The sequence below is a fragment of the Clinocottus analis genome, unplaced genomic scaffold (assembly GCF_023055335.1).
Source record: "Clinocottus analis isolate CAN_PGR_092001 unplaced genomic scaffold, fCliAna1.0.p SCAF_35, whole genome shotgun sequence".
NCBI classification, from domain to species: Eukaryota; Metazoa; Chordata; class Actinopteri; order Perciformes; family Cottidae; genus Clinocottus; species Clinocottus analis.
In genome coordinates, this window is record NW_027176098.1 from 1,243,251 (window position 1) to 1,257,085 (window position 13,835).

Genomic DNA, 13,835 nt, shown 5'->3' on the forward strand with positions numbered 1-13,835 from the left:
GGGAGGCGTTCAAGGTCCCGCAAGAAAAGAAAATGTGGGCATTTCTAGCGTCAGCGGATCTGTTACTGCGGTTCAAAAAATGTGCTACTTGACATATTTTGAGTGTCATTTTAAAAGGGCCGACAGTCTCATTTGGATGACTTTGGATGACTTTGGATGACTTTAGATGACTTTGGATGACTTTAGATGACTTTAGATGACTTTGGATGACTTTAGATGACTTTGGATGACTTTGGATGACTTTAGATGACTTTAGATGACTTTGGATGTCTTTGGATGACTTTGGATGACTTTGGATGACTTTAGATGACTTTGGATGACTTTGGATGACTTTAGATGACTTTGGATGACTTTAGATGACTTTGGATGACTTTGGATGACTTTGGATGACTTTAGATGACTTTGGATGACTTTGGATGACTTTAGATGACTTTGGATGTCTTTGGATGACTTTAGATGACTTTAGATGACTTTAGATGACTTTGGATGACTTTAGATGACTTTAGATGACTTTGGATGTCTTTGGATGACTTTAGATGACTTTAGATGACTTTAGATGGCTCCCAAAGGCACGATTAAAGGAAAGGGTCTAAAATCTGACTTTGTATCGGGGAGATATGATGCATTTTGTGTAAAGTTATCTTCCATAAGGGAATATTGTACGTTATGTTTTTTCTTTACACTTATAAACATAATCTCATCAGGATTACTGTATTATCACTTTAAATTATTCAAATAGTCTTTGTGGTTGAGGAGTTAACACAGTTTTAGGACGAGTACCTTCCAGTTGTTCCCAATTGTTTTGTTGGAGAAGAACCAGCAGAGGGCAGCAGAGGCCGTGCACGAGGGCTTGAACGTAACATGCTGGATTCTGTCTTTTCCTACAATAAATCCTTTATAAATGTTTGGACAGAGTGTATTCATATTGTTTTCTTTAACTATCACATGGTGTATTATTTAAAATTTAAATACCTAAATAAATATTAATGAATGATTCAATCAGTGGTCAAACTAACAATGAACAATCACATAAACAACACAATTCATTTCAGATTTTATGATTTGATTCATTTCAGCAATTTTATCAGTCATGCACATGTCGGCCATGTTGCAGTTATAATGCAACGCAAATAAAAGCATGCGCGTGTCGGCCATGTTGGAGGGACACATTGAGGACGCGCTGTTGGTCCACTGAAATGGTTTCTCTCTGCAGCTGCACTGCAGCTCTCAATGGCACTTAACCAGAGATGAATAAAACATAAACTCCCATCTTTCTCTCTTTCCATCTATCTATATCTGCCCATATCTTTGTGTCTCACACACACACACACACACACACACACACACACACACACACACACACACACACACACACACACACACACACAGGAAACACCTTTCAGCACAATGACCCTCTCTCTACCAACTCGCTCCTCTTCCTGATAATTTACTCAAGTACAAAGTCAGATACTTGTACTTCACTGACCAGAGTACTTGTTGGATGATCTTATTGACTAACTGCAAACACTTCACTGTCAATACTTTTACTTTACCTTAAGTACATTGAGCTGAAAAAATACTTTGAATGAGGGACGTTTACTTGTAGTGGAGGTATTTTCAGTGTGGTACTAGTATTTTTACTGCAGTAAACGATTAAAGTACTTCTACAAATCAATCACTGACATCGGCCACAGAGATCTCAGATGCAACTTCAAACACCAATAAATCAGATTAGTCAGAAGGTCAAAAGGTCAGAAGGTCAAAACGCTCCGTGTCTGCAGAGCACATCCTGCAGACGGCGTCCAATAGGAGGAGTTTCAGGCGGGCAGCACTTTGCTGTGTCCTTGAAGGTCCTGCCGGGCTTCATTTCGGCTGAGTGAGCGGTTCTGTTTCAGGATGGATGGAAGGGAGATGGGGAGATGGTTGGATGATGGGCGATGGATGATCAATGGTTGTGTATAGGTGGAGGGGTGGATGGCCAACCAACAATATTCAAAGAAATTGCTGCAGTTCCTTTCACTGAAGCCTTTGAGCACTTTAGTTCATGTCCTGGTGCAATATCCACTATGTTTAAGTACTTTTATACACGTTTTATTCAATCTGTGTATTTAATATTATTTTTTACTGTTTTATTTATATTGCTTGATTCTTGTTATGTTATTTACTTGTGAGCAGTGCTGCTGTAATTCTGTAATTTCCCCCCTGCGGGACTAATAAAGGATTATTTTATCTTATCTTACATCATTCTGAGGCGGTGAGCGAGGAAGTCGTGCACGGAAACGTCAGATAATCTGCGCTGTGACCCCGTTGTGTGCATACCGTACCAAACAAACCAAGACATTTGTGTCTTTATCTTTCTCTTCCAGTGGCGCAACACAACGAGTCCTCTCCTGTGTGACGAGAGCGCAGCCGCATCGCTTCTATGCAGCCGAGGTGCGGATTGCATTTGTGCCGGCGGCCGCACGCCCGGCTGAGCACACGGCCGGCGAGCGCTCGTTGTGCGTATCGCAGGAGCGAAGCTGCCGTGTTCGCCATGAAAGATGCATGCGCATTATCTCGGAGCGCATTTGCATCCCGGAGCCTCATCTCACCTGGCATCTCACGGCAGCGCGCCGGCAGCGGCCTCTCTGTGCGGCTGCGTGTAAGCACGCGGCGACGGAGACTGGAGGGTCACGGGAACTCTCCTCTGAGCAACCGGCGAGTCCATTAGGGGCCATTAGTGCTGCCAGAGGGATGGAAAGATGCACCTTTCCTAACTTTAACTTTCTGTTCAGCTCTGGGCCGGTTAATCCCACATCGCCCTCGACGTTCAACTTCACATACGACTCCTCTGGTTGTATAGAAGTCTATGCTTCATGTGTTAAAGCTGCATTCTCTCTCCTGACCACCAGGGGGCGACTCCTCTGGTTGTATAGAAGTCTATGCTTCATGTGTTAAAGCTGCATTCTCTCTCCTGACCACCAGGGGGCGACTCCTCTGGTTGTATAGAAGTCTATGCTTCATGTGTTGAAGCTGCATTCTCTCTCCTGACCACCAGGGGGCGACTCCTCTGGTTGTATAGAAGTCTCTGCTTCATGTGTTAAAGCTGCATTCTCTCTCCTGACCACCAGGGGGCGACTCCTCTGGTTGTATAGAAGTCTCTGCTTCATGTGTTAAAGCTGCATTCTCTCTCCTGACCACCAGTGGGCGACTCCTCTGGTTGTATAGAAGTCTATGCTTCATGTGTTAAAGCTGCATTCTCTCTCCTGACCACCAGGGGAAGACTCCTCTGGTTGTATAGAAGTCTATGCTTCATGTGTTAAAGCTACAAAGTGATTGACAGGTCGACACCAGAGATGTGTTTCTTTCACAAAACCGTCCAAAGAGTTATTTGAAAGTAATTATCTTTAATAAAATCATAATTTGGGGACTTTTGTGCTTTAAACATTTCAACAGAAAGCGTCCTTTAATCCAGACGCTCCACCGGACGACGCCTGGCTTCATTGTAATCTTCGTGTCTCTTGTTGTCTCCTTGTGTCGTCTCCTTGTGTCCTTTCCTTTGCTCCTCTCCCGTGCGTCTCCTCTCATGAAGGTAACGCCAACCCGCTGTCGCCCTCTGGGTCTCGATCTGCCAACCCGCTCCCCGGCCGCGCCCTCTGACTCATCCTCACACCGATGTCTCTGTCACTGTTTATGCTAATGACCTGAACAACATGCTAATGAAGCACCGTTGAATATTCATGAGCCTGTTGGAAGACATTGGGGATGACGGCCGGGGGGAGCGAGGACTCGACGTCATGGGAGGAAACAAGGCGGGGCTAAACTTTACGACGGCTCTGCAGAAACTTTCCCTCACCAGGTGGCCCGGGGGCAGATAAATGAGGTTGCAGGTTTGATTCCCTGAGAGAGTTAGCACCGAGACGCGTTCCCTCCGTTTAAGACGTCAACTCAAGACTGAAATTTAAATTTTATTTGAATATATTTTGATGAGAAGTATATTTCATGAGGTGAAATATACCCGACGTTAGTGATGATGTCACTATTTGTAACGTTCTACGAGAAATGTGTTTCAAATACCTGTTTAAACAAATAAAAGTGTGAAGCGTGAAGGGTAAATGTGGAGAGAAAAGAGCCAAAGATGGGCGGAGGATGGAGGTGGAGGCGGGTGGAGGCGGGTGGAGGCGGGTCAGGTGCTCTCGGCTCCAATAAAAGCCTCTTGGAACAGAACAGACGCTCTGCTCGCTTCAGTGGAGACGAGCCAGAATATTCTGTGAAAAAGGCTTTTTCCTCTTCCTGAAAGTGGGGTCAGAGCGTCGGAGAGAGGACCAAACCATCAAATAGAGATCTTTGTGATTCATAATTCATACCGCTGTTGCCACAGCGGGGGGGATGATACGTGTTGTTCTGGCCTGAACGCCGAGGATTACACGACATGTTTCTGTGATACCGCCAGGAAAAAAGAAAGAAAACCGACAGCTGAAAACTGCAGATCACTGGCATTGAAATTAAATGTTTAAATATGCAAATGAGGCAGTCAGACATTGTTTCATGTCGTTTTCACAGAAGGGATTCATGATATCCGCTTGTCTCACTTTATAAATCATGAAACAAAAGTGTTCTTTTAGAAACCGTGAGCTAAAATCCTCCAGGGCCCATTTTAAGTCCCAGCATGCCCCATTCAGACAGTATTTTGACATAAAATACGTAATATTAGTCAATTTTATAACAGAACGACACAGTTTTCTGACTGAAACTCCTTCCTAACAGGACAAGACTTTGTTTGATTGTGATTTCTGTTGCGGGTTCTGATTCTTTAGGTGCTAATCTTTCCAAAAAGGTGTCTTATTGACGCTCCAGGAGGCTTTTTTGTGGAATCTGGCTCATATCTTTATCTTCAGTAATACCAAAGGAAAGTAGAATAGTGTGTTTCAATATGAACCGATGGCTCAACATTTGACCCCTTGACCTCCTCCAGAGGAGCTCGTGCGTCTTCATGAAATCACATTACACGCCTCGGACCGCCGGAGACAGAAGTCAAACAAAGTGGGAACAGAAGCCGGCGTCTGCAGCCGGGTCCTCTTCCTGTGTTTGGTCTGCAGGCCGGAGCGTCAGGATCCGGCTTCAACGGATCCAGACGGCGACCTCTGCTGCCCGGCCCATGACGCAGGAGAGGCGCGGCGGGTCCGTAACACGAGGACGCCTCCACGTCTTCCATAAACATTGGGGTTTCTGTGGGAGACGGGAAAGGGCGGGGGGCTAATTCGGCGGATCAAGCTAACGCGGTATTCCCCCTTCAAGGAGATCCAGCTCCACCGCCGCACCGAGGGCCTTCACGCCGTCCGGGAGTCTGACCTCTCCGTGAGATGAAAGGATAACACAGCCGGCCTCCCCCGCTGGAATCCCTAGACTAAATACGAGGTGAACAGTCGACACCTGGAGGATCCGAAGAGGAAGTCTCTGCTGACGTCCGAGCGCTCGCAGACGTCTTTGTCCGACCGGGACGTCGGCAGCTTCGCCGACGGCGAGTGTTTCTTTTAGCTCGCGTCACATTCTTCCTCTGTGTGGTTTTCAGCGTAGAATGAAAGCGCTGCTCCTCTGTGGATCCAGAACACAACGACAGCCATACAACAGTTGAAGCTTACTCTGATGGAGCTGACGGAGGGCCGTCGTCCTCACGTCCATTTTCACCTGAAGGTTTGGAGAAGTGGAACGTCAGGAGCCGCTGCTTTGCATTGAAACATGTTTTTCTCAGCGTGTTTCAAGGGTGGAGGACTTGTTGAAGTCAGACTCCCTCTTCCATTCTCTTAAAGGTATACACACATATTATATTCAGATAGTTTTAAAGGAATGCTTCACCCTAAAAGTGACCAGTTGTTCTTCAGATACTCGCCCCAGAACCAAGACTCAAAACATGTAAAAAACACTTCATTTAAATTCCTAAACACACCTGTAGTGGTTTCCTCTGTGACCTCTAGAGATTTCCTCTCTGACCTCTACCTGAATACTCTGTGACCTCTAAGGGTTTCCTCTGTGACCTCTAAGGGTTTCCTCTGTGACCTCTAGGGGTTTCCTCTGTGACCTCTAAGGGTTTCCTCTGTGACCTCTAGGGGTTTCCTCTGTGACCTTTAAGGGTTTCCTCTGTGACCTCTAAGGGTTTCCTCTGTGACCTCTGGGGGTTTCCTCTGTGACCTCTGGGGGTTTCCTCTGTGACCTCTGGGGGTTTCCTCTGTGACCTCTAGGGGTTTCCTCTGTGACCTCTATTCTCACACAGAAAAACATGCATTTGTTTCTCCTTCTCGTGGAGACGTTTCACTGGATGAGAACCATGAACCAGCAGCAGTTGACCTCTCCATCAGGAAGAAGCACTAACTACGAACGCGAAGACTCGACTGGAATAATAAAGACGACTCTGCGGGGACAGGAAGTGGAGCCGTGAGTCAGGAGTGACTGAACGCCAGAAGCTGCAGGACTCACGTCTGAAAACAGTTTTAATGAGACTTTGTGCTTCACGTCTGTGACTCACTGAACAGCTGCTTCCAACGGACGTCTGAAAACATTGTGTTGTTCATGCGTCTCCGTGCGGTTGTATAGAAGCTGTAGCTTCCTGCCACCATGAAGCTGTAGTCGCCGTTTAGACGCTTTAGAAACAGGAAGTGTGGCTTACAGTTGATAAAGTGGGTGTGGCTTACAGGTGAGCTGATAAAGTGGGCGTGGCTTACAGGTGAGCTGATAAAGTGGGCGTGGCTTACAGGTGAGCTGATAAAGTGGGTGTGGCTTACAGGTGGGCTGATGAGGTGGAACCGCATTCTGTCGATGTTCTGACTGAGAGAACGAGCCTCTGGATCCAAAACCACGTTGAGATCAAGATATCTTTAGTTTTTTTTGCATTTTGATGACACGCATCTTGTCGTCAGTATGAATATGGAGCTTCAAGCTGCACTGAAGTTTTCCTTTAATGATGTGGAATATGTTTCATACCTGTTGACTTGTTCGGCCTTTTGGAGCAGAGTGTCTCTGACAGTGAAGGCGTCGTCTGTCGCGTCCTCTGACCTTGTGGAGAAGGTCGTCTGTCAGAGAACCCGTCGGCCCGATGCCGATCAATGCTGAGAGGATGAGTTACACCGAGCGACGCCATTGGACGGGCAGAGGGAGGAGGAGGAGGAGGAGGAGGAAGGGTGATGATACGTGAACCTCAACCTCCACTCTTTGAATTTACATTTTAAATGTAGGTAAACAACTTGTTTTTATTATTTGTGATAAAAATCCATAAAGTCAGATTCTCAACATATCGTACCTCAAAATGACACTTCCTGTAGCTCGGAGCAGCAGCTTCCTGCAGGAGAACCTCCTTCCTCTCCTCTTATTAATATTACACGCTGCTGTCGCTACAATACGCTGGAATCTCAGCTGCTTTTAAATTATTCACTCAGTAAAATCTTTTCTTTAAACTCGTCTTCGCTGCTGAAAGCGAAGCGACGGAGAGACGGAGAGACGGAGAGATGGAGAGACGAAGAGACGAAGAGACGGAGAGACAGAGACTCTCATGGACTCCTTTCACCGACTCCGAGGTTTCTTCTTTCAGCCGATAGAGAAAGTGACGTGAACGTAACCCAGGTCCTCACCTTTAAAGTTGAGGAAAGTTGTTGTGGAGCAGCTTCCTGAAGCTTCTTGCAGCTTCCTGCAGCTTCCTGCAGCTTCCTGTAGCTTCCTGCAGCTTCTTGCAGCTTCCTGCAGCTTCCTGCAGCTTCCTGCAGCTTCCTGTAGCTTCCTGCAGCTTCCTGCAGCTTCCTGTAGCTTCCTGTAGCTTCCTGCATCTTCCTGCATCTTCCTGTAGCTTCCTGCAGCTTCCTGCAGCTTCCTGTAGCTTCCTGCAGCTTCCTGCATCTTCCTGTAGCTTCCTGCAGCTTCCTGCAGCTTCCTGCATCTTCCTGTAGCTTCCTGCAGCTTCCTGTAGCTTCCTGCAGCTTCCTGCAGCTTCCTCTTTTCAGGTGCAGACTTCCTCTCAATGTATTTCCCCCCCAAAATGTTTCATTTCATCTTCTTTGCTGTGGTTATTGGACATAACGCGGCGCTCACGTCGAGCCTTTCGGCCTAAAGACGAATCGATTCAGAAGCATTAATTTCCTTAAACATTAAAAACCTCACATTGAGATTTATTTCATCAGTCAAACTTTTAAAAAATGTAATTAAAAAATATATACATTTTTTTTGTTTTGTAAAATATATATATAAATATATAAATAAATACATATATATTTATATATTTATTTATTTATATATATAAATAAATATATATGTATTTATCTTTCATATACATTTTTTATATCTATATATTTTATTTATTAATATATATGCATATATTAATTATATAAAAAATATATATAATTAATGTATATGCATATATTAATTATGTATATATATATATATATATATATATTATATGATACAAATATATTTAAATATATATAATTAATATATGCATATATATATATATATATATATATATATATATATTAAAAATAAAATATATAGATATACAAAAAAATGTATATGAAACATAAATATATATTTATTTATTTTTGCAGTGCGCGCTGCTGTGACGCGCGCTCACGTGCGCTGGGGTCAGCATGACGTGAACGCGCAGCAGCAGACAGGATGAGACCGGATCCGGTGAGCAGGTCGTTCATCTCCAGTCACGAGCAGCGGACCAGAGCTTTCCCCGCGCGCGCCGCTGCTGTCAGGGCTCGAGGGTTCGAACCCCACCGGAAACCCGAGAGGAGCCGCAGAGGGAAAAGTTCAGAGTTTTGGACCTGAAGAACTCGGACTGCGTGTTTTTAAAACCCGGACTGAGACGACTGATGGTCTGTAAGTAGGAGAGGAAACCAAGAAGGAAACCAAGAAGGAAGCGAAGAAGGAAACCAAGAAGGAAGCGAGGAAGGAAACAGTTGAACGTGGTGTTGTGTTGCGCAGAGGACGCGCGGACACACAACCCGCCTGTGTGGATGTAACACGGGTTCTGGTTCCGGGTTCGCCCCCCCCCCCCCCCTCTGAGCTGGCTAACGTGATGGGTAAGGTGTGTGTGTGTGTGTGTGTGTGTGTGTGTGTGTGTGTGTGTGTGTGTGTGTGTGTGTGTGTGTGTGTGTGTGTGTGTGTCTGCGCGTGAAGCGCGTACTCACGAGCTTAAACCAGTGAAGGACTTTAAAAAGTTAATTTAAAAGGTTTTAGAGTTTAAAGTTTCCTTCACGTGATTTTATTGTTTCATTATTATTTATAATTTATGAAATTAATCACTGAAAGAAACACACAATTCAGAACAGTGTGTGTGTGTGTGTGTGTGTGTGTGTGTGTGTGTGTGTGTGTGTGTGTGTGTAGTTGTTTTAAGTGTTGTTGTGTCTCTTTGTGGTTACTTTGTGTAACTTATTTATTGTTTTGGTGTTCATGGAGCATTTTTGTCTTTGAATATTTTGACCCTTTTTGTAGATTCTTTGTCGTTACGTTGTGTGTCTTGGTAGCTACTTTGTGTCTCTTTGTAGCTTAAGTGTGTCTCTTTGTATTTTTTTGTGTCTTTGTTGTAATTTTGTGTCGCATGGCAGTCATGTTTTGTCTCTTTGTAGTTTCTTTGTAGTTTTCTTTTGTCTCTTTTCACATTTGTTACGAGTGTCTTTGTGTCTTTGTGTCTCTGTGTCTTGTGTCTTTGTGTCTTGTGTTTTGTGTTTTGTGTCTTGTGTCTTTGTGTCTTTGTGTCTCTGTGTCTTGTGCCTTGTGTCTCTGTGTCTCTGTGTCTTTGTGTCTTTGTGTCTTCAGCCTCATATTCTTCCTGCTTGTGTCCGGCTGAAGAGCAGGAACAGAATCCATCAGCAGCGTTTCAGTCTTCAGGAGGAAACGCTTTGAGCTCGTAAAACTTTAAAGCGACATCATTATCTCTCCTCCGTCTTCCTCCACCTTTCATTTCCCTCCTTTCTCTTTTCTTACCGTCTCCTCGCCTCTGTCCTTGTCTCATTTGTCTTCTTCATTTACTCTTCACCTCCTTTCCTGTCTTTTCTCCTCTTCATCATTATTTTTTCCTCTTCCTCTTCCCTTCTCCTTGGTCTTTTTCCATCTCTTTCCCTCTTTCTCTCTATTCTTTCCACCTTCCTCCTCCTCCTCTTCCTCCTCCCTGCAGGCTGTTGATGGAGAGGATTTCGAATGTCAGCCGGGACAGTGGTCATCGCAGGAGGAATTCTGGCTACGTTCATCTTACTGACCATCGTCGCTGTTCTGTGTCTATGTAGGCTGCAGGTGGGACGCTTTGATTTATTCATGATTTACCAAAAAAAAGTGCATTCAGTGATTTTTCCATGAGCCTCCAAATGAATAATAATCCAAGCACGATGAGACCGAAGAGTCCACAGCACTGCTGTGTAGACCTAAGTGCTAATGTGCTAATGCTAAGCATGTTTGATGTTACCCCGTGTGATCAAAGTGTTAGCATGCTAACGTTTGGTGGTTAGCACGAAGCACTAAGACGCTGCTCGTTAGCCGTTTCTTTTCCTACAAAAGTCCAGCAACAAGTGTCGTAACCGCCGAGCTCTCTTCCTGCAGTATTACTGCTGCAAGAGGGAGGAGTCTGAGAAGGGGGAAGAGGAGGAGTCAGAGCTCGCCAGCATGTCTCCGTCTCGGCCCCTGGCTCTGACCGCTCCCCCGACGCCGCCGACGCCACCGCCGCCGCCGCCGCGGCGCTACTGCGACGAACCGGACGACTACCCGCCCACCTTCCTCACCGAGGCCAACGGGCCAGCCAGCTACACGCCGCCGCCGCCGCCGCGCCGCTGCCAGCGCTCGCACGCCTTCTGCCCGTCCTGCGCCCGCTGCTCGCTGCCCTTCTACCTGCAGCACCCGGAGCGGCTGTGCAACGGCGGCCGCAGGATCAGCTACAGGACTGTGCAGCAGCAGGACCTGGAGCTGCCCGCCGACCTGGCCAGCTTCTACCACAAGCTCAACCTGCTGCGCTCCGTCACCATGAAGGAGGTGGTGACCCACAGCGTCAGCACCGACGTCTAGGAGGCACAGGGGCGCCGGCGCACGCCGTCATGCGGCGTGTTGACGGCGTGCGGAGGCACTGCCACTCCCGAGGGCTTCTGGGTAATGCAAGACTTCATCTGGCAGCCGGACTGGAGGTCTGCAGCTGTGCAGCCACTTTGATTCTGACAGATTTGACTTCAGTTTTTGACATAAAAACTGATCATTTGGCGACCAATAGGTCAGATTTTGTCCTTAGAAAAGTAGCGTGTTAGCTACTTAGCTAGTGTGTGTGTGTGTGTGTGTGTGTGTGTGTGTGTGTGTGTGTGTGTGTGTGTGTGTGTGTGTGTGTCAAAGTATACAAGACAATTTACAGTTTGGGGATGTTCTGAAAATTAAACACAGGTTTTGTTTGTTTGACCACAACACGAGACAGACAGGAAGTAAAGGTCCCAAACCAATAAGTCTGGTTTCTTAAATGAGGCTAATGGCTAGCTAGGTAGCTAGCTGACTCTGGAATCTCTTTTAAAACTCTTTTCTCTGGTTTTATTATCAATAAATCCCGTGTCTTGACCAAAAGCACCCCTGCATGTGCCAGCAGTAACAGGTATTGTGTTTGTACTTCATGGCCTTAATGGTCCAAATGTGATAACCATGAAATAGGATCTTTTCAAGCCTGCAGGACTGTAAGTCGGGGGCTCGGAGCTGAGAAACAGCGACAGGAAGTCAGGAAGTATCGGAGCACTTGTTGGTTTGGGTCTTTTCGTGGGATTCATTAGTAAGAAGCTGTAGAATAAATCTCCTCTCAGAGCGTCAGGAGCTTCAGGAGCTATCGGTTCATCTGGAGACTTTTCTTTGTTCTTTGAGCTCCTTTGAGGTTCTCTGCTCCAGTGCAGAACACCACAGTGTATATGTGTACTTTACTGTGTACTGTGTAAAAAAATACTCGACTGACTCGATGACTCCCGGACCAAAAGGCCGAGAGGACGTCCAGATGGACGGCCGGGTCTCTGTGTTGTGTACAGTTTCCTCTTGTTCTGCCCGGTGACCGCTGAGCCAATGCAGAGAATAAACGGAAGCAACTTTTAATCATTTTTTCTCTTATCATCAACTCCCCTGGCCGGTGTCGGAGGGTCAACAACGTATTTATGCACATTAAATATCGTTTTTTGAGAGCATTCATTATGAATTTGCACACACGAGTAAGATTTTCAGGACTGATTCCTGCACCTAAAGTATCAGAGGGCCACGCTGTCGTACTGTCTTTCACATCGACTCTGTTTCTGCCGAGCGCCGTGCTCCACGGACTCGGCTCAAATCAGAATCTACTTTGAATTGTTCACGAGTGTAATCTGGAAGATCCAGAACTCTGACTGAAGTCAGTTCATAATAATTTGTATGTTATTATTACTTGTTTTTTGATTGGGGACATGTTTTTAAAACACATTATCGATGTGGAAATTACTCAATAAATCACCTTCAACTGCTTGACAAGTTGAAAGTCCCCACAAACAATATATTCATATATTTATTGATGTAAATTAAAATCTTGACTGCAGCACTTTGTCTCTTGAGGGAGACGAAGATGGAAGGATTTATTGAGTATCAGCCAATATTGGGATTTAAATTTTAAAAAAAGGAACGTTACACGGAGCTTCTGTTTGTGTTCACTTGTGTAGATTTGTCAGCACGGCATTGTGCGGTCGCTGTGTGGGTGTCTCAGTGTGTGACTTCCTGTTTGTCTGCGGTGCAGAAAACAAACCAAAGGGCTTTTCCTGCAGCGTTCAACGATCTGATGACCGGGACCCTGGAAGCCGTTAGCTTCCCGTTGAGGGCGCCGCGCCGCCGGGACGCCGCCGGCGCTTCAAAGTGATCGTTGAGCTTTGGTGGCACAGCAGAGTGTTTGGTACTTCACACCAGTAGAGAAACAGCTGGAGCTGCACATCATCATCGCAGCGTGAACATTCAGACGGATCAAAGCAAAGCCAGTGTTCACTGTAACCGGAGGGCAACATGTGTGATGACGCTGCTAAAACAATAAAACGCTCTTCCTTCAGGTCGCCGCCCCTCGGGAAACGAGTCTGTGTGTTTTATTTGTGATGTCATGTGTGAAGTTGTCCTTGTGGGTTTCTCGTGAGAGTGAAAGTGTAACACTTCTCTTATCACACACAGTGTGAGTCTGGGTTAAAGTGCAGAACCTGCAGAGCTTTAAAACCCTTCGTTTGGATGAAGGTGAGAAATAGAAGAAAGTTCACTGAGGATGAGTCCAACCAACACAGGACTTTCATCCAGGTGACCTGAGTCTGAGTCTGAGTGAGGCTGAAGGCAAACTTTTACTTTACGTTACCTTGTTACGTTACCTTGTTGTGCTACATTGCTACATTGAGTTGTTACATTACCTTGTTATGCTACATTGCTACATTGAGTTGTTACGTTACCTTGTTATGCTACATTGCTACATTGAGTTATTACGTTACCTTATGCTACATTGCTACATTGAGTTGTTACGTTACCTTGTTGTGCTACATTGCTACATTGAGTTGTTACGTTACCTTGTTATGCTACATTGCTACATTAAGGTGTGACGCTGCTTTGTTACGTTGTTACATTATTTACATTGTTAGATGATGTTGCTGTTATATTGTTGCGTTACGACATTAAGGAGTTGTGTTTAGTTGCTTTATTTAAGTTGCTGCATTACGATGTTTTGTAACTTTGTTATGCAACATTGGTACTTTGAAGTTTTTGTTTGCATTAGTTTAACTGCAGTTAAACACGTGTATGACGGTTGACTTCGAGTCGATAACTTCATTAACGTCATTAGTTTTAATTCATTTGTCCATCATCAGCATACTGTC

General features: G+C 45.4%; 1 protein-coding gene across 1 annotated transcript; it reads left to right on the top strand.

Moving 5' to 3' along the window:
- Positions 1 to 9,010: 9,010 nt before the first annotated feature.
- Positions 9,011 to 11,019, top strand: LOC137799502 (protein FAM163B). Its single transcript, XM_068596296.1, has 3 exons — positions 9,011 to 9,047; positions 10,142 to 10,257; positions 10,561 to 11,019. Exons 2-3 carry the CDS (start codon positions 10,165 to 10,167, stop codon positions 11,017 to 11,019), a joined length of 552 nt encoding a protein of 183 aa, XP_068452397.1. The 5' UTR covers positions 9,011 to 9,047; positions 10,142 to 10,164.
- The last annotated feature ends 2,816 nt before the right edge of the window (positions 11,020 to 13,835 follow it).